This window comes from Scyliorhinus torazame, chromosome 26 (assembly GCF_047496885.1).
Source record: "Scyliorhinus torazame isolate Kashiwa2021f chromosome 26, sScyTor2.1, whole genome shotgun sequence".
NCBI classification, from domain to species: Eukaryota; Metazoa; Chordata; class Chondrichthyes; order Carcharhiniformes; family Scyliorhinidae; genus Scyliorhinus; species Scyliorhinus torazame.
In genome coordinates, this window is record NC_092732.1 from 39,516,508 (window position 1) to 39,544,049 (window position 27,542).

The following is a 27,542-nucleotide window of genomic DNA, read 5'->3' on the forward strand; positions in this document are numbered from 1 at the left end:
GCCAGTCCCACATTCTCCCCCACTCGCTGTGGGAGCGAGTCCCACATTCTCCCCCACTCCCCGTGGGAGCGAGTCCCACATTCTCCCCCACTCCCCGTGGGAGCCAGTCCCACATTCTCCCCCACTCGCTGTGGGAGCGAGTCCCACATTCTCCCCACTCCTCGTGGGAGCGAGTCCCACATCCTCCCCCACTCCCCGTGGGAGCGAGTCCCACACTCTTCCCCCACTCCCCGTGGGAGCGAGTCCAACATTCTCCCCACTCCCCGTGGGAGCGAGTCCCACATTCTCCCCACTCCCTGTGGGAGCGAGTCCAACATTCTCCCCACTCCCCGAGGGGAGCGAGTCCCACATTCTCCCCACTCCCCGTGGGAGCGAGTCCCAAATTCTCCCCCACTCCCCGTGGGAGCGAGTCCCACAATCTCCCCCACTCCCTGTGGGAGCGAGCCCCATATTCTCCCTCACTCCCTGTGGGAGCGAGTCCCACATTCTCCACACACCCCATGGGAGCGAGTCCCACATTCTCCCCACTCCCCGTGGGAGCGAGTCCCACATTCCCCCCCACTCCCCGTGGGAGCGAGTCCCACAATCTCCCCCACTCCCTGTGGGAGCGAGCCCCATATTCTCCCTCACTCCCTGTGGGAGCGAGTCCCACATTCTCCACACTCCCCGTGGGAGCGAGTCCCACAATCTCCCCCACTCCCTGTGGGAGCGAGCCCCATATTCTCCCTCACTCCCTGTGGGAGCGAGTCCCACATTCTCCCCACTCCCCGTGGGAGCGAGTCCCACATTCTCCCCACTCCCCGCGGGAGCAAGTCCCACATTCTCCCCACTCCCTGTGGGAGTGAGTCCACATTCTCCCCCACTCCCTGTGGGAGCGTGTCCACATTCTCCCCCACTCCCCTTGGGAGCGAGTCCCACATTCTCCCCCACTCCCCATGGGAGCGAGTCCCATTCTCCCCCACTGCCTGTGGGAGTGAGTCCCACATTCTCCCCACTCCCCGTGGGAGCGAGTCCCACATTCTCCCCACTCCCCGTGGGAGTGAGTCCCACATTCTCCCCCACTCCCCATGGGAGCGAGTCCCACATTCTCCCCCACTCCCCGTGGGAGCGAGTCCCACATTCTCCCCCACTCCCCGTGGGAGTGAGTCCCACATTCTCCCCCACTCCCGTGGGAGTGAGTCCCACATTCTCCCCCACTCCCTGTGGGAGTGAGTCCCACATTCTCCCCCACTCACCGTGGGAGTGAGTCCCACATTCCCCCGCACTACCCGTGGGAGCGAGTCCCACATTCTCCCCCACTCCCCCTGGCAGCGAGTCCCACATTCTCCCCCACTCCCCGTGGGAGCGAGTCCCACATTCCCCCGCACTCCCCGTGGGAGCGAGTCCCACATTCTCCCCACTCCCTGTGGGAGTGAGTCCCACATTCTCCCCCACTCCCTGTGGGAGTGAGTCCCACATTCTCCCCCACTCCCTGTGGGAGTGAGTCCCCACATTCTCCCCCACTCCCCTTGGGAGCGAGTCCCACATTCTCCCCCACTCCCCTTGGGAGCGAGTCCCATTCTCCCCCACTGCCTGTGGGAGTGAGTCCCACATTCTCCCCACTCCCCGTGGGAGCGAGTCCCACATTCTCCCCACTCCCCGTGGGAGTGAGTCCCACATTCTCCCCCACTCCCCATGGGAGCGAGTCCCACATTCTCCCCCACTCCCCCGTGGGATCGAGTCCCACATTCTCCCCCACTCCCCGTGGGAGTGAGTCCCACATTCTCCCCCACTCCCCGTGGGAGTGAGTCCCACATTCTCCCCCACTCCCCGTGGGAGTGAGTCCCACATTCTCCCCCCACTCCCTGTGGGAGTGAGTCCCACATTCTCCCCCACTCACCGTGGGAGTGAGTCCCACATTCCCCCGCACTACCCGTGGGAGCGAGTCCCACATTCTCCCCCACTCCCCCTGGCAGCGAGTCCCACATTCTCCCCCACTCCCCGTGGGAGCGAGTCCCACATTCCCCCGCACTCCCCGTGGGAGCGAGTCCCACATTCTCCCCCACTCCCTGTGGGAGTGAGTCCCACATTCTCCCCCACTCCCTGTGGGAGTGAGTCCCACATTCTCCCCCACTCCCTGTGGGAGTGAGTCCCACATTCTCCCCCACTCCCTGTGGGAGTGAGTCCCACATTCTCCCCCACTACCTGTGGGAGTGAGTCCCACATTCTCCCCCACTACCTGTGGGACAAATGTCCAGAGGGGGTGCAGCGGCTGGAGAAGGTTACAGAGATAGGGAGTGGGTGCAGCGGCTGTAGGAGATTACAAAGATAGGGAAGGGGTGTAGGGGCTGGAGGAGGTTACAGAGATAGGGAGCGGGTGAAGGGGCTGGAGGTGGTTACAGAGATAGGGAGGTGATGTAGGGGCTGGAGGAGGTTACAGAGATAGGGAGCGGGTGAAGGGGCTGGAGGAGGTTACAGAGATAGGGAGGGGGTGTAGAGGCTGGAGGAGGTTACAGGGATAGGGAGGGGGTGTAGGGGCTGGAGGAGGTTACAGAGATAGGGAGGGGGTGTAGGGGCTGGAGGAGGTTACAGGGATAGGGAGGGGGTGTACGGGCTGGAGGAGGTTACAGAGATAGGGAGGGGGTTACAGAGATAGGGAGGGGGTGTAGGGACTGGAGGAGGTTACAGAGATAGGGAGGAGGTTACAGAGATAGGGAGGGGGGTGTATGAATTCAGAACCTTTGTCACGTTAGAGTCTGGGGTCCGGAAGCCATGCAAAACAAATAACACCGCCCCCCCCCTCCCTCCCCTCAGCCACCCCCCTCAATCCAAAATACACTGAGGGCAAACCATCGCATCATACCCTCCTCCTTCCCCCCCCCACCCCAGTGGCAAAGGGGCCCAGGACCGTAGTCTACAACCGACTGGACAGTGACCAAACCCCCGTCCATCCCTCACCCCCCGCTCCCAGCGAGGGGCCAGTGCAGAGACTCCGTCGCGACACAGTTGAAACGGCTCCAATACACTCGCGTATCGCGGCCTGTGGCGAACAGCACGAGTGGTATATTATATGTATTACGGCACTGCGCGTATATTAAGGGTACGACGGTAAATCCCTGCCCGCTGGCTCCGCCCAGCAGGCGGGGTATAAAAGTGTGTGCTCGCCGAGCTACAGCCATTCTGGTTCCAGCAACAGGAGGCACAACATCTTTGCTCAATAAAGCCTCGATTATTCCTCCACTCGCGCCTCGTGGTAATTGACGGTACATCACGGCCGGGGACTGGAAACGTTGCCTCCCTTGTGTTTATTTTTTATTTAACTCTAGAGCACCCAATTCATTTTTTGTTCCAATTAAGGGGGCAATTTAGCGCGGCCAATCCACCTGCCCTGCACGTCTTTGGGTCGTGGGAGCGCGACCCACGCAGACGCGGGGAGGATGCGCAAACTCCACACGGACAGGGACCCGGGGCCGGGATCGAACCTGCGACCTCGGCGCCGCGAGGCAGCAGTGCTAACCCACTGCCCTGTCGGGCAGCCTTTCTGGAGTTTATTTTTACATCACTTTCCATCTGGCTTCCCCTTCTGTCGGGAATGTCTGCCGCCAACCACATCCTCCAGGAAGCAGGCCGAGGCCAGGGGGAGATCACGTTCCCAGTGTGGGGTGTGTGTGTGTGTGAGAGAGAGAGAGAGAGAGCTCTCCGCTGGGCCTAGTTACTGTGCCACCTCGCCGCCGGGTACAACTGTGAGCTGAGCGCGGTGTGGCGATTAGGTTACCGAGCTAACCGTCTGCGAGCTGAACCCGCACACGGCACCGCCGTTCGCCAACCACGGAAATTCAGCTTCGATTGGCCGAGCCACGGCTGTTGGACAAGGCGACCGGAACGTGGCTGACGCTTCCCCAGTCTGCGTCGTTATTCCACACCAGAGTCACGGGGGGGGGGGGGCTCAACCCACTTCCGACTAAGGGGTTGACGGACTGGAGAGTCGCACTCCCGAAGGGTCAGTACTGAGGGAGTGCTGCACTGTCAGAGGGTCAGTACTGAGGGAGCGCCGCACTGTCAGAGGGGTCGGTACTGAGGGAGTGCCGCACTGTCAGAGGGTCGGTACTGAGGGAGTGCCGCACTGTCAGAGGGTCAGTACTGAGGGAGTGCCGCATTGTCAGAGGGTCAGTACTGAGGGAGTGCCGCACTGTGGGAGGGTCAGTACTGAGGGAGTGCTGCACTGTCAGAGGGTCAGTACTGAGGGAGTGCCGCACTGTCAGAGGGTCAGTGCTGAGGGAGTGCCGCATTGTCAGAGGGTCAGTACTGAGGGAGTGCCGCACTGTGGGAGGGTCAGTACTGAGGGAGTGCTGCACTGTCAGAGGGTCAGTACTGAGGGAGCGCTGCACTGTTAGAGGGTCAGTACTGAGGGAGTGCCGCACTGTGGGAGTGTCAGTACTGAGGGAGCGCCGCACTGTCAGAGGGTCAGTACTGAGGGAGTGCTGCACTGTCAGAGGGTCAGTACTGAGGGAGCGCCGCACTGTCAGAGGGTCAGTACTGAGGGAGAGCCGCACTGTCAGAGGGTCAGTACTGAGGGAGCGCCGCACTGTCAGAGGGTCAGTACTGAGGGAGTGCCGCACTGTCAGAGTGTCAGTACTGAGGGTGTGCCGCACTGTCAGAGGGTCAGTACTGAGGGAGTGCTGCACTGTCAGAGGGTCAGTGCTGAGGGAGTGCCGCACTGTGGGAGGGTCAGTACTGAGGGAGCGCCGCACTGTCAGAGGGGTCAGTCCTGAGGGATCGCCGCACTGTCAGAGGGTCAGTGCTGAGGGAGTGCCGCACTGTGGGAGGGTCAGTACTGAGGGAGTGCCGCACTGGTCAGAGGGTCAGTACTGAGGGAGTGCCGCACTGTCAGAGGGTCAGTACTGAGGGAGTGCCGCACTGTCAGAGGGTCAGTACTGAGGGAGTGCCGCACTGTCGGAGGGTCAGTCCTGAGGGAGCGCTGCACTGTCAGAGGGTCGGTACTGAGGGAGCGCCGCACTGTCAGAGGGTCAGTACTGAGGGAATGCCGCACTGTCAGAGGGTCAGTACTGAGGGAGTGCCGCACTGTCAGAGGGTCAGTACTGAGGCAGTGCCGCACTGTTGGAGGGTCAGTACTGAGGGAGTGCCACACTGCCAGAGGGTCAGTACTGAGGGAGTGCCGCACTGTCGGGGGTTGGGGGCTGGAGGAGGTTACCGAGATAGGGAAGGGGTGTAAGGGCTGGAGGAGGTTACAGAGATAGGGAGGGGGGTGTAGGGGCTGGAGGAGGTTACAGAGATAGGGAGAGGGTGTAGGGGCTGGAGGAGGTTACAGAGATAGGGAGGGGGTGTAGGCGCTGGAGGAGGTTACAGAGATAGGGAGGGGGTGTGGGGGCTGGAGGAGGTTACAGAGATAGGGAGGGGGTGTAGGGGCTGGAGGAGGTTACAGAGATAGGGAGGGGGTGTAGGCGCTGGAGGAGGTTACAGAGATAGGGAGGGGGTGTGGGGGCTGGAGGAGGTTACAGAGATAGGGAGGGGGTGTAGGGGCTGGAGGAGGTTACAGAGATAGGGAGGGGGTGTAGGCGCTGGAGGAGGTTACAGAGATAGGGAGGGGGTGTGGGGGCTGGAGGAGGTTACAGAGATAGGGAGAGGGTGTAGGGGCTGGAGGAGGTTACAGAGATAGGGAGGGGGTGTAGGGGCTGGAGGAGGTTACAGAGATAGGGAGGGGGTGTAGGGGGCTGGAGGAGGTTACAGAGATAGGGAGGGGGTGTAGGCGCTGGAGGAGGTGACAGAGATAGGGAGGGGGTGTAGGGGCTGGAGGAGGTTACAGAGATAGGGAGGGGGTGTGGGGGCTGGAGGAGGTTACAGAGATAGGGAGGGGGTGTAGGGGCTGGAGGAGGTTACAGAGATAGGGAGGGGGTGTAGGGGCTGGAGGAGGTTGCAGAGATAGGGAAGGGGTGTAGGGGGCTGGAGGAGGTTACAGAGATAGGGAGGGGGTGTAGGGGCTGGAGGAGGTTACAGAGATAGGGAGGGGGTGTAGGGGCTGGAGGAGGTTACAGAGATTGGGAGGGGGTGTCAGACAGAAGGTTCCCTTCCCCGAGGCCCCCAGGGCCTCAGCCTTCATGTCCAACTTCAATCATAACATCCGCTGTTAAATCTCCCTCAGTGAGAGCTCACACTGACTCCATTCATCCCCGGCCCCGAGGGAGTGCAGCAGCTGTAACACCTCACTCACACCACACAGGGGACACCGAGGGTTAGAGGAAGGGGGGGGGGGGGGAGAGAGAGAGGGGGGGAGAGAGAGAGAGAGAGAGCGGGGAGAGAGACAGAGAGAGAGAGAGGTAGGGGAGGGAGAGAGGGGGAGAGAGAGGGGGGGAGTGAGCGAAGGGAGAGAGAGAGGGAGAGAGGGAGGGGAGAGAGGGAGAAAGAGAGGGAGAGAGGGAGAAAGAGAGGGAGAGAGGAGAGGGAGAGAGAAGGGGGAGAGAGAAGGGGGAGAGAGCTAGGGGAGGGAGAGAGGGGAAAGAGAGGGGGGAGCGAGAGAGGGGAGTGAGAGAGAGAGAGAAGGAGAGAGGGGAGAGAGAGGGAGGGGATTGAGAGGGAGAGAGAGAGAGAGAGGGGGGAGAGAGAGAGAAGGGAGGGGATTGAGAGGGAGAGAGAGGAGAGAGGGAGAGGGAGAGAGAAGGGAGGGGATTGAGAGGGAGAGAGAGAGAGGGGGGAGAGAGAGAGAGGGGGGAGAGAGAGGAGAGAGGGAGAGGGAGAGAGGGAGAGAGAGGGGAGGGAGAGGAGAGTCTAGACAGTGTGCTGTCTGGATGTTTCAGGGTGTCTGCCGTTAGTCTAGACTGTGCAGAATGACGGTGATCTCAGGGGTGTGTCCCTAACTACCCCACACTTGTCAGTGAGTCTGTCGCCACTGTTGCTGTGTAATATCCCCTCGCTGGGGAAGACCCCGGGGTCTCTCTGCATTCCAGTGCTGGGTCACACAATCCCATCCGCAGTGTGAGGGGGTCGGAGTTATCCCTGACTCTCTCTCTCTCTCGTGGAGGGTGGTTCCGCCCGTCCCAGATGGTCCCAGCAGTAAATGCCAGCTTTCCGTTGCCAAGTCGAGCTCCTTTATCACTTGCAGAAGGCAACAAGTATATGTTTGGAACGGCTTCAGACAACAGCCCCGTCCCTGCAACAGGAAAGGTGCAACTGGCCCCTTGCCAACTGAGACGGCTGCTGTGGAACTGACACAGACCCTAGCCGTGTGTCTGTCTGCGTGCGAGTCTGTCTGCCTGTCTGCCTGTCTGTCTGCCTGTCTGTCTGTCTGCCTGTCTGTCTGCCTGTCTGTCTGTCTGTGTGTCTGTCTGCCTGTCTGTCTGTCTGTGTGTCTGTCTGTCTGTCTGTCTGTCTGTCTGCATGTCTGTCTGTCTGCGTGTCTGCCTGTCTGCGTGTCTGCCTGTCTGAGTCTGCCTGTCTGCGTGTCTGCCTGTCTGTCTGCGTGTCTGTCTGTCTGCGTGTCTGTCTGTCTGTCTGTCTGCGTGTCTGTCTGTCTGCGTGTCTGCCTGTCTGCGTGTCTGCGTGTCTGCCTGTCTGCGTGTCTGCGTGTCTGCCTGTCTGCCTGTCTGCGTGTCTGCCTGTCTGCGTGTCTGCCTGTCTGCGTGTCTGCCTGTCTGCGTGTCTGCGTGTCTGCCTGTCTGCGTGTCTGCCTGTCTGCGTGTCTGCCTGTCTGCCTGTCTGCCTGTCTGCGTGTCTGCCTGTCTGCCTGTCTGCGTGTCTGCCTGTCTGCGTGTCTGCCTGTCTGTCTGCCTGTCTGCCTGTCTGTCTGCCTGTCTGTCTGTCTGCCTGTCTGTCTGCCTGTCTGTCTGTCTGTGTGTCTGTCTGCCTGTCTGTCTGTCTGTGTGTCTGTCTGTCTGTCTGTCTGTCTGTCTGCATGTCTGTCTGTCTGCGTGTCTGCCTGTCTGCGTGTCTGCCTGTCTGAGTCTGCCTGTCTGCGTGTCTGCCTGTCTGTCTGCGTGTCTGTCTGTCTGCGTGTCTGTCTGTCTGTCTGTCTGCGTGTCTGTCTGTCTGCGTGTCTGCCTGTCTGCGTGTCTGCGTGTCTGCCTGTCTGCGTGTCTGCGTGTCTGCCTGTCTGCCTGTCTGCGTGTCTGCCTGTCTGCGTGTCTGCCTGTCTGCGTGTCTGCCTGTCTGCGTGTCTGCGTGTCTGCCTGTCTGCGTGTCTGCCTGTCTGCGTGTCTGCCTGTCTGCCTGTCTGCCTGTCTGCGTGTCTGCCTGTCTGCCTGTCTGCGTGTCTGCCTGTCTGCGTGTCTGCCTGTCTGCGTGTCTGCCTGTCTGCGTGTCTGCCCATCTGCCTGTCTGCCTGCCTGTCTGTCTGCCTGCCTGTCTGCCTGCCTGTCTGCCTGTCTGCCTGTCTGCGTGTCTGTCTGCGTGTCTGCCTGTCTGCGTGTCTGCCTGCCTGTCTGCCTGTCTGCGTGTCTGCCTGTCTGCCTGCGTGTCTGCCTGTCTGCGTGTCTGCGTGTCTGCCTGTCAGCGTGTCTGTCTGCGTGTCTGCCTGTCTGCGTGTCTGCCTGTCTGCCTGCGTGCCTGCCTGTCTGCGTGTCTGCCTGTCTGCCTGCGTGTCTGCCTGTCTGCGTGTCTGCGTGTCTGCCTGTCAGCGTGTCTGCCTGTCTGCCTGGCTGCCTGTGTGCGTGTCTGCGTGTCTGCCTGTCAGCGTGTCTGCCTGTCTGCCTGGCTGCCTGTCTGCGTGTCTGCGTGTCTGCCTGTCAGCGTGTCTGCCTGTCTGCCTGTCTGCCTGTCTGTCTGCGTGTCTGCCTGTCTGCGTGTCTGCCTGTCTGCCTGTCTGCGTGTCTGTCTGCGTGTCTGCCTGCGTGCCTGCCTGTCTGCCTGTCTGCCTGTCTGTCTGCGTGTCTGCCTGTCTGCGTGTCTCTCTGCCTGCGTGTGTGTCTTCCTGCGTGTCTCTCTCTCTGCCTGCGTGTCTCTCTCTCTGCCTGCGTGTCTCTCTCTCTGCCTGCGTGTCTCTCTCTCTGCCTGCGTGTCTCTCTCTCTGCCTGCGTGTCTCTCTCTGCCTGCGTATCTGTCTCTCTCTCTGCCTGCGTGTCTCTCTCTCTGCCTGCGTGTCTCTCTCTCTGCCTGTGTGTCTCTCTCTCTCTGCCTGCTCTCTCTCTGCCTGCGTGGTCTCTCTCTCTGCCTGCGTTGTCTCTCTCTTCTGCCTGCGTGTCTCTCTCTCTGCCTGCGTGTCTCTCTCTCTGCCTGCGTGTCTCTCTCTCTGCCTGCGTGTCTCTCTCTCTGCCTGCGTGTCTCTCTCTCTGCCTGCGTGTCTCTCTCTCTGCCTGCGTGTCTCTCTCTCTGCCTGCGTGTCTCTCTCTCTGCCTGCGTGTCTCTCTCTCTGCCTGCGTGTGTCTCTCTCTCTGCCTGCGTGTCTCTCTCTCTGCCTGCGTGTCTCTCTCTCTGCCTGCGTGTCTCTCTCTCTGCCTGCGTGTCTCTCTCTCTGCCTGCGTGTCTCTCTCTCTGCCTGTGTGTCTCTCTCTCTCTGCCTGCGTGTCTCTCTCTGCCTGCGTGTCTCTCTCTCTGCCTGCGTGTCTCTCTCTCTGCCTGCGTGTCTCTCTCTCTGCCTGCGTGTCTCTCTCTCTGCCTGCGTGTCTCTCTCTCTGCCTGCGTGTCTCTCTCTCTGCCTGCGTGTCTCTCTCTCTGCCTGCGTGTCTCTCTCTCTGCCTGCGTGTCTCTCTCTCTGCCTGCGTGTCTCTCTCTCTGCCTGCGTGTCTCTCTCTCTGCCTGCGTGTCTCTCTGCCTGCGTATGTCTCTCTCTCTGCCTGCTTGTCTCTCTCTCTGCCTGCGTGTCTCTCTCTCTCTGCCTGCGTGTCTCTCTCTCTCTGCGTGTCTCTCTCTCTGCCTGCGTGTCTCTCTCTCAGCCTGCGTGTCTCTCTCTCTGCCTGCGTGTCTCTCTCTCTGCCTGCGTGTCTCTCTCTCTGCCTGCGTGTCTCTCTCTCTGCCTGCGTGTCTCTCTGCCTGCGTGTGTCTCTCTCTCTGCCTGCGTGTCTCTCTCTCTGCCTGCGTGTCTCTCTCTCTGCCTGCGTGTCTCTCTCTCTGCCTGCGTGTCTCTCTCTCTGCCTGCGTGTCTCTCTCTCTCTCTGCCTGCGTGTCTCTCTCTCTCTCTGCCTGCGTGTCTCTCTCTCTCTCTGCCTGCGTGTCTCTCTCTCTGCCTGCGTGTCTCTCTCTCTGCCTGCGTGTCTCTCTCTCTGCCTGCGTGTCTCTCTCTCTGCCTGCGTGTCTCTCTCTCTGCCTGCGTGTCTCGCTCTCTGCCTGCGTGTCTCGCTCTCTGCCTGCGTGTCTCGCTCTCTGCCTGCGTGTCTCGCTCTCTGCCTGCGTGTCTCTCTCTCTGCCTGCGTGTCTCTCTCTCTGCCTGCGTGTCTCTCTCTCTGCCTGCGTGTCTCTCTGCCTGCGTGTCTCTCTCTCTGCCTGCGTGTCTCTCTCTCTGCCTGCGTGTCTCGCTCTCTGCCTGCGTGTCTCTCTCTCTGCCTGCGTGTCTCTCTCTCTGCCTGCGTGTCTCTCTCTCTGCCTGCGTGTCTCGCTCTCTGCCTGCGTGTCTCGCTCTCTGCCTGCGTGTCTCGCTCTCTGCCTGCGTGTCTCGCTCTCTGCCTGCGTGTCTCTCTCTCTGCCTGCGTGTCTCTCTCTCTGCCTGCGTGTCTCTCTCTCTCTCTGCCTGCGTGTCTCTCTCTCTCTCTGCCTGCGTGTCTCTCTCTCTCTCTGCCTGCGTGTCTCTCTCTCTGCCTGCGTGTCTCTCTCTCTGCCTGCGTGTCTCTCTCTCTGCCTGCGTGTCTCTCTCTCTGCCTGCGTGTCTCTCTCTCTGCCTGCGTGTCTCGCTCTCTGCCTGCGTGTCTCGCTCTCTGCCTGCGTGTCTCGCTCTCTGCCTGCGTGTCTCTCTCTCTGCCTGCGTGTCTCGCTCTCTGCCTGCGTGTCTCGCTCTCTGCCTGCGTGTCTCGCTCTCTGCCTGCGTGTCTCTCTCTCTGCCTGCGTGTCTCTCTCTCTGCCTGCGTGTCTCTCTCTCTGCCTGCGTGTGTCTCTCTCTCTGCCTGCGTGTCTCTCTCTCTGCCTGCGTGTCTCTCTGCCTGCGTATCTGTCTCTCTCTCTGCCTGCGTGTCTCTCTCTCTGCCTGCGTGTCTCTCTCTCTCTGCCTGCGTGTCTCTCTCTCTGCCTGCGTGTCTCTCTGCCTGCGTATCTGTCTCTCTCTCTGCCTGCGTGTCTCTCTCTCTGCCTGCGTGTCTCTCTCTCTGCCTGCGTGTCTCTCTCTCTGCCTGCGTGTCTCTCTGCCTGCGTGTCTCTCTCTCTGCCTGCGTGTCTCTCTCTCTGCCTGCGTGTCTCTCTCTCTGCCTGCGTGTCTCTCTCTCTGCCTGCGTGTCTCTCTCTCTGCCTGCGTGTCTCTCTGCCTGCGTATCTGTCTCTCTCTCTGCCTGCGTGTCTCTCTCTCTGCCTGCGTGTCTCTCTCTCTCTGCCTGCGTGTCTCTCTCTCTGCCTGCGTGTCTCTCTGCCTGCGTATCTGTCTCTCTCTCTGCCTGCGTGTCTCTCTCTCTGCCTGCGTGTCTCTCTCTCTGCCTGCGTGTCTCTCTCTCTGCCTGCGTGTCTCTCTGCCTGCGTGTCTCTCTCTCTGCCTGCGTGTCTCTCTCTCTGCCTGCGTGTCTCTCTCTCTGCCTGCGTGTCTCTCTCTCTGCCTGCGTGTCTCTCTCTCTGCCTGCGTGTCTCTCTCTCTGCCTGCGTGTCTCTCTCTCTGCCTGCGTATCTCTCTCTCTCTGCCTGCGTGTCTCTCTCTCTGCCTGCGTGTCTCTCTCTCTGCCTGCGTGTCTCTCTCTCTGCCTGCGTGTCTCTCTCTCTGCCTGTGTCTCTCTCTCTCTGCCTGCGTGTCTCTCTCTCTGCCTGCGTGTCTCTCTCTCTGCCTGCGTGTCTCTCTCTGCCTGCGTGTCTCTCTCTCTGCCTGCGTGTCTCTCTCTCTGCCTGCGTGTCTCTCTCTCTGCCTGCGTGTCTCTCTCTCTGCCTGCGTGTCTCTCTCTCTGCCTGCGTGTCTCTCTCTCTGCCTGCGTGTCTCTCTCTCTGCCTGCGTGTCTCTCTCTCTGCCTGCGTGTCTCTCTCTCTGCCTGCGTGTCTCTCTCTCTCTGCCTGCGTGTCTCTCTCTCTGCCTGCGTGTCTCTCTCTCTGCCTGCGTGTCTCTCTCTCTGCCTGCGTGTCTCTCTCTCTGCCTGCGTGTCTCTCTCTCTGCCTGCGTGTCTCTCTCTCTGCCTGCGTGTCTCTCTCTCTGCCTGCGTGTCTCTCTCTCTGCCTGCGTGTCTCTCTCTCTGCCTGCGTGTCTCTCTGTGCCTGCGTGTCTCTCTGCCTGCGTGTCTCTCTCTCTGCCTGCGTGTCTCTCTCTCTGCCTGCGTGTCTCTCTGCCTGCGTGTCTCTCTGTCTGCGTGTCTCTCTCTGCCTGCGTGTCTCTCTCTCTGCCTGCGTGTCTCTCTCTCTCTGCCTGCGTGTCTCTCTCTCTGCCTGCGTATCTCTCTCTCTGCCTGCGTGTCTCTCTCTCTGCCTGCGTGTCTCTCTCTCTGCCTGCGTGTCTCTCTCTCTGCCTGCGTGTCTCTCTCTCTGCCTGTGTGTCTCTCTCTCTCTGCCTGCGTGTCTCTCTCTCTGCCTGCGTGTCTCTCTCTCTCTGCCTGCGTGTCTCTCTCTCTGCCTGCGTGTCTCTCTCTCTGCCTGCGTGTCTCTCTCTCTGCCTGCGTGTCTCTCTCTCTGCCTGCGTGTCTGTCAGTGTTTACTGAGGGGATTGAGGGAGGGAGATTACGGTGTGGATGAGGGAGGGGAGATTACTGAGGGAGAAATGGAAATTACCGAGGGGATTGAGGGAGGGAGATTTGGGAGGGACTGAGGGAGCGAGATTGCGGAAGGGATTGAGGGAGGGAGATCGCGGAGGGGATTGAGGGAGATTACAGAGCGATTGAGGGAGGGAGATTACGAAGGGATTGAGGGAGGGAGATTACGGAGGGATTGAGGGAGATTATGGAGGGATTGAGGGAGATTACAGAGGGATTGACGGGGGAGATTACAGAGGGATTGAGGGAGGGAGATTGCAGAGGGATTGAGGGCGGGAAATTGCGGAGGGGATTGAGGGAGATTATGGAGGGATTGAGGGAGGTTATGGAGGGATTGAGGGAGATTACGGAGGGATTGAGGGAGGGAGATTACGGAGGGATTGAGGGAGATTATGGAGGGATTGAGGGAGATTACGGAGGGATTGAGGGGGGAGATTACAGAGGGATTGAGGGGGGAGATTACGGAGGGTTTGAGGGAGGGAGATTGCGGAGGGATTGCGGGTGATTACGGAGGTATTGAGGGAGGGAGATTGCGGAGGGATTGAGGGAGATTATGGAGGGATTGAGGGAGGGAGATTACGAAGGGATTGAGGGAGGGAGATTACGGAGGGATTGAGGGAGATTGCGGAGGTATTGAGGGAGGGAGATTGCGGAGGGATTGAGGGAGATTATGGAGGGATTGAGGGAGGGAGATTATGAAGGGATTGAGGGAGATTACGGAGGGATTGAGGGAGGGAGATTACGAAGGGATTGAGGGAGGGAGATTACGGAGGGATTGAGGGAGATTATGGAGGGATTGAGGGAGATTGCGGAGGGGATTGAGGGAGGGAGATTACAGAGGGATTGAGGGAGATTATGGAGGGATTGAGGGAGGGAGATTACGAAGGGATTGAGGGAGGGAGATTACGGAGGGATTGAGGGAGATTATGGAGGAATTGAGGGAGATTGCGGAGGGGATTGAGGGAGGGAGATTACAGAGGGATTGAGGGAGATTATGGAGGGATTGAGGGAGGGAGATTACGGAGGGATTGAGGGAGGGAGATTACGGAGGGATTGAGGGAGATTATGGAGGGATTGAGGGAGATTACGGAGGGATTGAGGGGGGAGATTACAGAGGGATTGAGGGGGGAGATTACAGAGGGATTGAGGGGGGAGATTACGGAGGGTTTGAGGGAGGGAGATTACGAAGGGATTGCGGGAGATTATGGAGGGATTGAGGGAGGGAGATTACGAAGGGACTGAGGGAGGGAGATTACGGAGGGATTGAGGGAGATTATGGAGGGATTGAGGGAGATTGCGGAGGGGATTGAGGGAGGGAGATTACAGAGGGATTGAGGGAGATTATGGAGGGATTGAGGGAGATTACAGAGGGATTGAGGGAGGGAGATTACGGAGGGATTGAGGGAGGGAGATTGTGGAGGGATTGAGGGAGGGAGATTGCGGAGGGATTGAGGGAGGGAGATTACGGAGGGATTGAGGGAGATTATGGAGGGATTGAGGGAGATTGCGGAGGGGATTGAGGGAGGGAGATTACAGAGGGATTGAGGGAGATTATGGAGGGATTGAGGGAGATTACAGAGGGATTGAAGGAGGGAGATTACGAAGGGATTAAGGGAGGGAGATTACGGAGGGATTGAGGGAGGGAGATTACAAAGGGATTGAGGGAGGGAGATTACGGAGAGATTGAGGGAGGGAGATTACGAAGGGATTGAGGGAGGGAGATTACGGAGGGATTGAGGGAGATTATGGAGGGATTGAGGGAGATTGCGGAGGGGATTGAGGGAGGGAGATTACAGAGGGATTGAGGGAGATTATGGAGGGATTGAGGGAGATTACAGAGGGATTGAGGGAGGGAGATTACGAAGGGATTGAGGGAGGGAGATTACGGAGGGATTGAGGGAGATTACGGAGGGATTGAGGGAGGGAGATTACGGAGGGATTGAGGGACGTTACGGAGGGATTGAGGGAGGGAGATTGCGGAGGGATTGAGGGAGATTTCGGAGGGATTGAGGGAGATTACGATGGGATTGAGGGAGGGAGATTACGGAGGGATTGAGGGAGGGAGATTGCGGAGTGATTGAGGGAGATTACGGAGGGATTGAGGGAGGGAGATTGCGGAGGGATTGAGGGAGGGAGATTACGGAGGGATTGAGGGAGGGAGATTGCGGAGGGATTGAGAGAGGGAGATTACGGAGGGACTGAGGGAGGGAGATTACGGAGGGATTGAGGGAGGGAGATTACGGAGGGTTTGAGGGTGATTACAGAGGGATTGAGGGTGATTACGGAGGGATTGGGGGTGATTACGGAGGGATTGAGGGAGATTGCGGAGGGATTGAGGGAGATTGCGGAGGGATTGAGGGAGATTGCGGAGGGATTGAGGGAGATTGCGGAGGGATTGAGGGAGATTGCGGAGGGATTGAGGGAGATTGCGGAGGGATTGAGGGAGATTACCGAGGGATTGAGGGAGATTACGGAGGGATTGAGGGAGATTACGGAGAGTTTGAGGGAGATTACGGAGGGATTGAGGGAGGGAGATTACGGAGGGATTGATGGAGGGAGATTACGGAGGGATTGAGGGAGGGAGATTACGGAGGGGATTGAGGGCGGGGGGTTGCAGAGGGATTGAGGGTGATTATGGAGGGATTGAGGGAGGGAGATTGAGGAGGGGATTGAGGTAGGGAGATTACGGAGGGATTGAGGGAGGGTGATTATGGAAGGTTTGAGGGAGGGAGATTGCGGAGGGGATTGAGGGCAAGAGATTGCGGAGGGTTGAGGGAGATTATGGAGGGATTGAGGGAGATTACGGAGGGATTGAGGGAGATTACAGAGGGTTTGAGGGGGGAGATAGAGGGATTGAGGTAGGGAGATTGCGGAGGGATTGAGGAAGATTATGGCGGGATCGAGGGAGATTACGGAGGGATTGAGGGAGGGAGATTACGGAGGGATTGAGGGAGATTACCGAGGGATTGAGGGAGATTGCGGAGGGATTGAGGGAGATTACGGAGGGATTGAGGGAGATTACGGAGGGATTGAGGGAGATTACGGAGGGATTGAGGGAGATTACGGAGGGATTGAGGGAGATTATGGAGGGATAGAGGGAGATTACGGAGGGATTGAGGGAGATTGCCGCGGGATTGAGGGAGATTACGGAGGGATTGAGATTACGGAGGGATTGAGGGAGGGAGATTATGGAGGGATTGAGTGAGGGAGATTGCGGAGGGATTGAGGGAGATTACGGAGGGATTGAGGGAGATTACGGAGGGATTGAGTGAGATTGCGGAGGAATTGATGGAGATTACGGAGGGATTGAGGGAGGGAGATTACGGAGGGATTGAGGGAGGGAGATTACGGAGGGATTGAGGGAGATTGTGGAGGGATTGAGGGAGATTGCGGAGGGATTGAGGGAGGGAGATTGCAGAGGGATTGAGGGAGATTGTAGAGGGATTGAGGGAGATTGTGGAGGGATTGAGGGAGATTGCGGAGGGATTGAGGGAGGGAGATTGCGGAGGGATTGAGGGAGATTGCGGAGGGATTGAAGAAGATTGCAGAGGGGATTGAGGGAGGGAGATTGCGGAGGGATTGAGGGAGATTGCGGAGGGATTGAGGGAGGGAGATTACGGAGGGATTGAGGGAGGGAGATTACGGAGGGATTGAGGGAGGGAGATTACGGAGGGATTGAGGGAGGGAGATTACGGAGGGATTGAGGGAGGGAGATTACGGAGGGATTGAGGGAGGGAGATTACGGAGGGATTGAGGGAGGGAGATTACGGAGGGATTGAGGGAGGGAGATTACGGAGGGATTGAGGGAGGGAGATTACGGAGGGATTGAGGGAGGGAGATTACGGAGGGATTGAGGGAGGGAGATTACGGAGGGATTGAGGGAGGGAGATTACGGAGGGATTGAGGGAGGGAGATTGCGGAGGGATTGAGGGAGGGAGATTACGGAGGGACTGAGGGAGGGAGATTACGGAGGGATTGAGGGTGATTACGGGGGGATTGAGGGAGATTGCGGAGGGATTGAGGGAGGGAGATTACGGAGGGATTGAGGGTGATTGCGGAGGGATTGAGGGAGATTGTGGAGGGATTGAGGGAGATTACGGAGGGATTGAGGGAGGGAGATTGCGGAGGGATTGAGGGAGGGAGATTTTGGAGGGATTGAGGGAGGGAGATTGCGGAGGGATTGAGGGAGGGAGATTACGGAGGGATTGAGGGAGATTTTGGAGGGATTGAGGGAGGGAGATTGTGGAGGGATTGAGGGAGGGAGATTGCGGAGGGATTGAGATTACGGAGGGATTGAGGGAGGGAGATCACGGAGGGATTGAGGGTGATTACGGAGGGATTGAGGGTGATTACGGAGGGATTGAGGGTGATTACGGAGGGATTGAGGGAGATTGCGGAGGGATTGAGGGAGGGAGATTACGGAGGGATTGAGGGTGATTGCGGAGGGATTGAGGGAGATTGTGGAGGGATTGAGGGAGGGAGGTTACGGAGGGATTGAGGGAGATTTTGGAGGGATTGAGGGAGGGAGATTGCAAAGGGATTGAGGGAGGGAGATTGCGTAGAGATTGAGGGAGGGAGATTGCGGAGGGATTGAGCGAGATTGCGGAGGGATTGAGGGACCTCCCTCTCTCTCCCCCGCACCACACTCCCTCTCTCTCCCCCGCACCACACTCCCTCTCTCTCTCCCTCACCACACTCCCTCTCTCTCTCCCTCACCACACTCCCTCTCTCTCTCCCTCACAGATTGGGACCTCTATCCACAACGTCCCTCACACACGGAGACCTCTATCCACAACGTCCCTCACACACGGAGACCTCTATCCACAACGTCCCTCACACACGGGGACCTCTATCCACAACGTCCCTCACACACGGGGACCTCTATCCACAACGTCCCTCACACACGGGAACCTCTATCCCCAACGTCCCTCACACACGGAGACCTCTATCCCCAACGTCCCTCACACACGGAGACCTCTATCCACAACGTCCCTCACACACGGAGACCTCTATCCACAACGTCCCTCACACACGGAGACCTCTATCCACAACGTCCCTCACACACGGAGACCTCTATCCCCAACGTCCCTCACACACGGAGACCTCTATCCCCAACGTCCCTCACACACGGGGACCTCTATCCCCAACGTCCCTCACACACGGAGACCTCTATCCACAACGTCCCCACACACGGAGACCTCTATCCACAATGTCCCTCACACACGGGAACCTCTATCCACAACGTGCCTCACACACGGAGACCTCTATCCACAACGTCCCTCACACACGGAGACCTCTATCCCCAACGTCCCTCACACACGGAGACCTCTATCCACAACGTCCCTCACACACGGAGACCTCTATCCACAACGTCCCTCACACACGGGAACCTCTATCCACAACGTGCCTCACACACGGAGACCTCTATCCCCAACGTCCCTCACACACGGAGACCTCTATCCACAACGTCCCTCACACACGGAGACCTCTATCCACAACGTCCCTCACACACGGAGACCTCTATCCCCAACGTCCCTCACACACGGGGACCTCTATCCACAACGTCCCTCACACACGGGAACCTCTATCCACAACGTCCCTCACACACGGAGACCTCTATCCCCAACGTCCCTCACACACGGGGACCTCTATCCACAACGTCCCTCACACACGGGGACCTCTATCCACAACATCCCTCACACACGGAGACCTCTATCCACAACGTCCCTCACACACGGAGACCTCTATCCACAACGTCCCTCACACACGGAGACCTCTATCCACAACGTCCCTCACACACGGAGACCTCTATCCACAACGTCCCTCACACACGGAGACCTCTATCCCCAACGTCCCTCACACACGGAGACCTCTATCCCCAACGTCCCTCACACACGGGAACCTCTATCCCCAACGTCCCTCACACACGGAGACCTCTATCCACAACGTCCCTCACACACGGAGACCTCTATCCCCAACGTCCCTCACACACGGAGACCTCTATCCACAACGTCCCTCACACACGGGGACCTCTATCCCCAACGTCCCTCACACACGGGGACCTCTATCCACAACGTCCCTCACACACGGGGACCTCTATCCACAACGTCCCTCACACACGGAGACCTCTATCCCCAACGTCCCTCACACACGGAGACCTCTATCCCCAACGTCCCTCACACACGGGAACCTCTATCCACAACGTCCCTCACACACGGGAACCTCTATCCACAACGTGCCTCACACACGGGGACCTCTATCCACAACGTCCCTCACACACGGGAACCTCTATCCACAACGTGCCTCACACACGGGGACCTCTATCCACAACGTCCCTCACACACGGAGACCTCTATCCACAACGTCCCTCACACACGGAGACCTCTATCCACAACGTCCCTCACACACGGGGACCTCTATCCACAACGTCCCTCACACACGGGGACCTCTATCCACAACGTCCCTCACACACGGGGACCTCTATCCCCAACGTCCCTCACACACGGGGACCTCTATCCACAACGTCCCTCACACACGGGGACCTCTATCCCCAACGTCCCTCACACACGGAGACCTCTATCCACAACGTCCCTCACACACGGGGACCTCTATCCACACCGTCCCTCACACACGGGGACCTCTATCCACAACGATCCCCGGTGTTTGCGGAGGGTTGAAGATCACCACCCACCCTCAGTTACGCGGTCCGGAGTCCCCCCCCCTCCAATCCCGTCTGGGTGGGGCGAACGGGCAGTGGTCAGACACCCACAACCGCTAGGCGTGGGGTGGGAATGGCTGGCACAGATTCACTGGAAACAGAGGGGTTGCTGCAAACTCCGACAGTGCCCCCAGCCCGCTCGGAGGGAAACATTAATCAGCAATCAATCGTCAGTCTGTCTGAGGAAAAATAACACAGCCTCTCCCTGCCGGGCCCCGGGTCACTGTGCCATTCACAGAGCTTAACAACCTCGGCTCAGTCAAAGAACACATTATTCATCTAAAACCACACAGCTGGACTGAAACCCTTTCTGCTCCACATGCGCTGGAGGGGCTGCTGCTCACTGGGGCCCCTCCCCTCCCGTGGGCGGGTCAGTACTGAGGGAGTGCCACACTGTCAGAGGGTCAGTACTGAGGGAGCGCCGCACTGTCAGAGGGTCAGTACTGAGGGAGTGCCGCACTGTGGGAGGGTCAGTACTGAGGGAGTGCCGCACTGTGGGAGGGTCAGTACTGAGGGAGTGCCGCACTGTGGGAGGGTCAGTACTGAGAGAGTGCTGCACTGTCAGAGGGTCAGTACTGAGGGAGCGCCGCACTGTCGGAGGGTCATTACTGAGGGAGCACCGCACTGTCAGAGGGTCAGTACTGAGGGAGCGCCGCACTGTCGGAGGGTCAGTACTGAGGGAGCACTGCACTGTCAGAGGGTCAGTACTGAGGGAGCGCTGCACTGTCAGAGGGTCAGTACTGAGTGAGTGCCGCACTGTCAGAGGGTCAGTACTGAGGGAGCTCCGCACTGTCAGAGGGTCAGTACTGAGGGAGTGCTGCACTCTCAGAGGGTCAGTACTGAGGGAGCGCCGCACTGTCAGAGGGTCAGCACTGAGGGAGTGCTGCACTGTCAGTGGGTCAGTACTGAGGGAGTGCTGCACTATCAGAGGGTCAGTACTGAGGGAGTGCTGCACTGTCAGAGGGTCAGTACTGAGGGAGTGCCGCACTGTCAGAGGGTCAGTACTGAGGGAGTGCCGCACTGTCAGAGGGTCAGTACTGAGGGAGTGCCGCACTGTCAGAGGGTCAGTACTGAGGGAGCGCCGCACTGTCAGAGGGTCAGTACTGAGGGAGCGCCGCACTATCAGAGGGTCAGTACTGAGGGAGTGCCGCACTGTGGGAGGGTCAGTACTGAGAGAGTGCTGCACTGTCAGAGGGTCAGTACTGAGGGAGCGCCGCACTGTCAGAGGGTCAGTACTGAGGGAGCGCCTCACTGTCGGAGGGTCAGTACTGAGGGAGCACCGCACTGTCAGAGGGTCAGTACTGAGGGAGTGCCGCACTGTCGGAGGGTCAGTACTGAGGGAGTGCCGCACTGTCAGAGGGTCAGTACTGAGGGAGTGCCGCACTGTGGGAGGGTCAGTACTGAGGGAGCACCGCACTGTCAGAGGGTCAGTACTGAGGGAGTGCCGCACTGTCGGAGGGTCAGTACTGAGGGAGCGCCGCACTGTCAGAGGGTCAGTACTGAGGGAGTGCCGCACTGTGGGAGGGTCAGTACTGGGGGAGCGCCGCACTGTCAGAGGGTCAGTACTGAGGGAGCGCCACACTGTCAGAGGGTCAGTGCTGAGGGAGTGCCGCACTGTCAGAGGGTCAGTACCGAGGGAGCGCCGCACTGTCAGAGGGTCAGTACTGAGGGAGCGCCGCACTGTCAGAGGGTCAGTACTGAGGGAGTGCCGCACTGTCAGAGGGTCAGTGCTGAGGGAGTGCCGCACTGTCAGAGGGTCAGTACTGAGGGAGCGCCGCACTGTCAGAGGGTCAGTACTGAGGGAGTGCCGCACTGTCAGAGGGTCAGTACTGAGGGAGTGCCGCACTGTGGGAGGGTCAGTACTGAGGGAGTGCCGCACTGTGGGAGGGTCAGTACTGAGAGAGTGCTGCACTGTCAGAGGGTCAGTACTGAGGGAGCGCCGCACTGTCAGAGGGTCAGTACTGAGGGAGTGCCGCACTGTGGGAGGGTCAGTACTGAGGGAGTGCCGCACTGTGGGAGGGTCAGTACTGAGGGAGTGCCGCACTGTGGGAGGGTCAGTACTGAGAGAGTGCTGCACTGTCAGAGGGTCAGTACTGAGGGAGCGCCGCACTGTCGGAGGGTCATTACTGAGGGAGCACCGCACTGTCAGAGGGTCAGTACTGAGGGAGCGCCGCACTGTCGGAGGGTCATTACTGAGGGAGCACCGCACTGTCAGAGGGTCAGTACTGAGGGAGCGCCGCACTGTCGGAGGGTCAGTACTGAGGGAGCACTGCACTGTCAGAGGGTCAGTACTGAGGGAGCGCTGCACTGTCAGAGGGTCAGTACTGAGTGAGTGCCGCACTGTCAGAGGGTCAGTACTGAGGGAGCTCCGCACTGTCAGAGGGTCAGTACTGAGGGAGTGCCGCACTGTCAGAGGGTCAGTACTGAGGGAGTGCTGCACTATCAGAGGGTCAGTACTGAGGGAGTGCCGCACTGTCAGAGGGTCAGTACTGAGGGAGTGCTGCACTATCAGAGGGTCAGTACTGAGGGAGTGCTGCACTCTCAGAGGGTCAGTACTGAGGGAGCGCCGCACTGTCAGAGGGTCAGTACTGAGGGAGTGCTGCACTGTCAGTGGGTCAGTACTGAGGGAGTGCTGCACTATCAGAGGGTCAGTACTGAGGGAGTGCTGCACTGTCAGAGGGTCAGTACTGAGGGAGTGCCGCACTGTCAGAGGGTCAGTACTGAGGGAGTGCCGCACTGTCAGAGGGTCAGTACTGAGGGAGTGCCGCACTGTCAGAGGGTCAGTACTGAGGGAGCGCCGCACTGTCAGAGGGTCAGTACTGAGGGAGCGCCGCACTATCAGAGGGTCAGTACTGAGGGAGTGCCGCACTGTGGGAGGGTCAGTACTGAGAGAGTGCTGCACTGTCAGAGGGTCAGTACTGAGGGAGCGCCGCACTGTCAGAGGGTCAGTACTGAGGGAGCGCCGCACTGTCGGAGGGTCAGTACTGAGGGAGCACCGCACTGTCAGAGGGTCAGTACTGAGGGAGTGCCGCACTGTCGGAGGGTCAGTACTGAGGGAGTGCCGCACTGTCAGAGGGTCAGTACTGAGGGAGTGCCGCACTGTGGGAGGGTCAGTACTGAGGGAGCACCGCACTGTCAGAGGGTCAGTACTGAGGGAGTGCCGCACTGTCGGAGGGTCAGTACTGAGGGAGCGCCGCACTGTCAGAGGGTCAGTACTGAGGGAGTGCCGCACTGTGGGAGGGTCAGTACTGGGGGAGCGCCGCACTGTCAGAGGGTCAGTACTGAGGGAGCGCCACACTGTCAGAGGGTCAGTGCTGAGGGAGTGCCGCACTGTCAGAGGGTCAGTACTGAGGGAGCGCCGCACTGTCAGAGGGTCAGTACTGAGGGAGTGCCGCACTGTCAGAGGGTCAGTGCTGAGGGAGTGCCGCACTGTCAGAGGGTCAGTACTGAGGGAGCGCCGCACTGTCAGAGGGTCAGTACTGAGGGAGTGCCGCACTGTCAGAGGGTCAGTACTGAGGGAGTGCCGCACTGTCAGAGGGTCAGTACTGAAGGAGCGCCGCACTGTCAGAGGGTCAGTACTGAGGGAGTGCCGCACTGTCAGAGGGTCAGTACTGAGGGAGTGCCGCACTGTGGGAGGGTCAGTACTGGGGGAGTGCCGCACTGTGGGAGGGTCAGTACTGAGGGAGTGCCGCACTCTGGGAGGGTCAGTACTGAGGGAGCGCCGCACTGTCAGTGGGTCCCTCCCAACATCACTGAAAGAAACAGAGAATCTGGGATCTTTCTGTGCGTAAATCGGCTGCCTGGTTTCCCATGGGGATGGCGGTGATGACACGACTCGATCCGTCAAACGGGTTGGGTGATGTGCCGGACGTAGTGAGGCGCGCTGGGGCGACACAGTCCCCTCCGTGTACTGACCGCTGAGCGCTCGGCCTGACTATCCGACAGTGAGGCTCGACAACGGGGCGAGGCCGGTTCGACAGCGGGAACCCCATTAAAAATACGCGGGCGTGGAAAATAATAGGCAGCGTCGGTCCGGGGGGGGGGCAACAGGAATACTGTGGCAAGGGGCGGCCTGTACGCCGTCGAGGGAGCTAGTGGCCTCGCGTGACCCTGGATCATTCCACAGAGCAAGGGGCGGAGTTCAAAGGTCCCCCCGGCCCGTCACGGGGGCCTGTAAATCCCCAGGACGTGTCTCAGACGCCCCCCCGTCTGTTGGCCCCTCCCTGCATCCGCACGGGGCGATGGTCAGGATAACAGTGTCTCCGAGAGGGATCAGTAGGCCGGGAGTAATCTCCATGATCTGCGGGCTGCTCACAGCCCCAAGCAGAGAGGCCTTAATAAAAGGATTAGGGCTCGCTCCTGATCCATGACTGTGTGATTGTTTTCACACACACAGAGATTAGACCAAATCCACGCCTTAAACTCTCGCATCAGCTGCCCCCCCACCCCACCCACCCCCCCGGTCAGGCCCTCGCCGCCCCAAGGTCCTGAGGTCAACCGCTCGCCCCAGGGCCTTCAGCACCTAATCGAGCCTCACGCTGAGGGACTCCGCACTGTCAGAGGGTCAGTACTGAGGGAGTGCCGCACTGTCAGAGGGTCAGTACTGAGGGAGTGCCGCACTGTCAGAGGGTCAGTACTGAGGGAGTGCTGCACTGTGGGAGGGTCAGTACTGAGGGAGTGCCGCACTGTCAGAGGGTCAGTACTGAGGGAGCGCCGCACTGTCAGAGGGTCAGTACTGGGGGAGTGCCGCACTGTGGGAGGGTCAGTACTGAGGGAGTGCCGCACTCTGGGAGGGTCAGTACTGAGGGAGCGCCGCACTGTCAGTGGGTCCCTCCCAACATCACTGAAAGAAACAGAGAATCTGGGATCTTTCTGTGCGTAAATCGGCTGCCTGGTTTCCCATGGGGATGGCGGTGATGACACGACTCGATCCGTCAAACGGGTTGGGTGATGTGCCGGACGTAGTGAGGCGCGCTGGGGCGACACAGTCCCCTCCGTGTACTGACCGCTGAGCGCTCGGCCTGACTATCCGACAGTGAGGCTCGACAACGGGGCGAGGCCGGTTCGACAGCGGGAACCCCATTAAAAATACGCGGGCGTGGAAAATAATAGGCAGCGTCGGTCCGGGGGGGGGGGCAACAGGAATACTGTGGCAAGGGGCGGCCTGTACGCCGTCGAGGGAGCTAGTGGCCTCGCGTGACCCTGGATCATTCCACAGAGCAAGGGGGCGGAGTTCAAAGGTCCCCCCGGCCCGTCACGGGGGCCTGTAAATCCCCCAGGACGTGTCTCAGACGCCCCCCCCGTCTGTTGGCCCCTCCCTGCATCCGCACGGGGCGATGGTCAGGATAACAGTGTCTCCGAGAGGGATCAGTAGGCCGGGAGTAATCTCCATGATCTGCGGGCTGCTCACAGCCCCAAGCAGAGAGGCCTTAATAAAAGGATTAGGGCTCGCTCCTGATCCATGACTGTGTGATTGTTTTCACACACACAGAGATTAGACCAAATCCACGCCTTAAACTCTCGCATCAGCTGCCCCCCCACCCCACCCACCCCCCCGGTCAGGCCCTCGCCGCCCCAAGGTCCTGAGGTCAACCGCTCGCCCCAGGGCCTTCAGCACCTAATCGAGCCTCACGCTGAGGGACTCCGCACTGTCAGAGGGTCAGTACTGAGGGAGTGCCGCACTGTCAGAGGGTCAGTACTGAGGGAGTGCCGCACTGTCAGAGGGTCAGTACTGAGGGAGTGCTGCACTGTGGGAGGGTCAGTACTGAGGGAGTGCCGCACTGTCAGAGGGTCAGTACTGAGGGAGCGCCGCACTGTCAGAGGGTCAGTACTGAGGGAGTGCCGCACTGTGGGAGGGTCAGTACTGAGGGAGTGCCGCACTGTTGGAGGGTCAGTACTGAGGGAGTGCCGCACTGTGGGAGGGTCAGTACTGAGGGAGCTCCGCACTGTGGGAGGGTCAGTACTGTGGGAGCGCCGCACTGTGGGAGGGTCAGTACTGAGGGAGCGCCGCACTGTCAGAGGGTCAGTACTGAGGGAGTGCCGCACTGTCGGAGGGTCAGTACTGTGGGAGCTCCGCACTGTCAGAGGGTCAGTACTGAGGGAGCGCTGCACTGTGGGAGGGTCAGTACTGAGGGAGTGCCGCACTGTCGGAGGGTCAGTACTGAGGGAGCGCCGCACTGTGGGAGGGTCAGTACTGTGGGAGTGCCGCACTGTCAGAGGGTCAGTACTGAGGGAGTGCCGCACTGTCAGAGGGTCAGTACTGAGGGAGAGCCGCACTGTCAGAGGGTCAGTACTGAGGGAGTGCCGCACTGTCAGAGGGTCAGTACTGAGGGAGCGCCGCACTGTCAGAGGGTCAGTACTGAGGGAGCGCCGCACTGTCAGAGGGTCAGTGTGGAGGGAGCGCCGCACTGTGGGAGGGTCAGTACTGAGGGAGTGCTGCACTGTCAGAGGGTCAGTACTGAGGGAGTGCCGCACTGTCAGAGGGTCAGTACTGAGGGAGCGCCGCACTGTCAGAGGGTCAGTACTGAGGGAGTGCCGCACTGTCAGAGGGTCAGTACTGAGGGAGCGCCGCACTGTCAGAGGGTCAGTACTGAGGGAGTGCCGCACTGTCAGAGGGTCAGTACTGAGGGAGTGCAGCACTGTCAGAGGGTCAGTACTGAGGGAGTGCCGCACTGTCAGAGGGTCAGTACTGAGGGAGTGCCGCACTGTCAGAGGGTCAGTACTGAGGGAGTGCCGCACTGTCAGAGGGTCAGTACTGAGGGAGTGCAGCACTGTCAGAGGGTCAGTACTGAGGGAGTGCCGCACTGTCAGAGGGTCAGTACTGAGGGAGTGCAGCACTGTCAGAGGGTCAGTACTGAGGGAGTGCAGCACTGTCAGAGGGTCAGTACTGAGGGAGTGCCGCACTGTCAGAGGGTCAGTACTGAGGGAGCGCCGAACTTTCAGAGGGTCAGTACTGAGGGGAGTGCCGCACTGTCAGAGAGTCAGTACTGAGGGAGCGCCGCACTGTCGGAGGGTCAGTACTGAGGGAGTGCCGCACTGTCAGAGAGTCAGTACTGAGGGAGCGCCGCACTGTCGGAGGGTCAGTACTGAGGGAGTGCCGCACTGTTAGAGGGTCAGTACTGAGGGAGTGCCGCACTGTCAGAGGGTCAGTACTGAGGGAGTGCCGCACTGTCAGAGGGTCAGTACTGAGGGAGTGCCGCACTGTCAGAGGGTCAGTACTGAGGGAGCGCCGCACTGGTCAGAGGGTCAGTACTGAGGGAGTGCCGCACTGTCAGTGAGTCAGTACTGAGGGAGTGCCGCACTGTCAGAGGGTCAGTACCGAGGGAGTGCCGCACTGTCAGAGGGTCAGTACTGAGGGAGCGCCGCACTGTCAGAGGGTCAGTACTGAGGGAGTGCCGCACTGTCAGAGGGTCAGTGCTGAGGGAGTGCTGCACTGTCAGAGGGTCAGTACTGAGGGAGTGCCGCACTGTCAGAGGGTCAGTACTGAGGGAGTGCCGCACTGTCAGAGGGTCAGTACTGAGGGAGTGCCTCACTGTCAGAGGGTCAGTACTGAGGGAGTGCCTCACTGTCAGAGAGTCAGTACTGAGGGAGTGCTGCACTGTGTGAGGGTCAGTACTGAGGGAGTGCCTCACTGTCGGAGGGGAAGAAACTTCTGCAAACAGACCCCGTCAGTGGCTATGGTGACAGAAACCCCTGTATATTTCACTCTAATTTGTCAGACTGAGAGGTGGATTTAAAACCACGGCCTGTCCCCATTATCAATCGTCGTCTTGATAAACAGCTCAACAAGACCCCGTCCGCGCCGACCACCATCCACCTCTCAATGCTAATCCCAATTCCCAGCCCTCGGCCCCTGTCTGCTGCCCGGTTCCAAGCGCACGTCTAAAATACTTCCCGAAATGTTGTGAGGGCACCCCCCCCTTCGAGCACCCCGCTCGGGCAGCGAGTTCCAGATTGCCCACTGCCCACAGGGCGGGTAGGTCCCATTCGCTCACCTTCAGTGAAAGGCTCCCACTCGTAGTACGGCCCATAAACTGTCG

The 27,542-nt window shown here is 59.6% G+C and overlaps 1 protein-coding gene across 1 annotated transcript in view; it reads right to left on the minus strand.

The window, feature by feature from the left end:
• The window catches only part of LOC140402885 (uncharacterized), a 106,353-nt gene that overhangs the window by 51,299 nt on the left and 27,512 nt on the right, over positions 1–27,542 (minus strand). Inside the window, 1 exon segment of the mRNA XM_072490512.1 lies at positions 27,498–27,536. Within this exon segment, the coding sequence (XP_072346613.1) occupies positions 27,498–27,536 (39 nt within the window).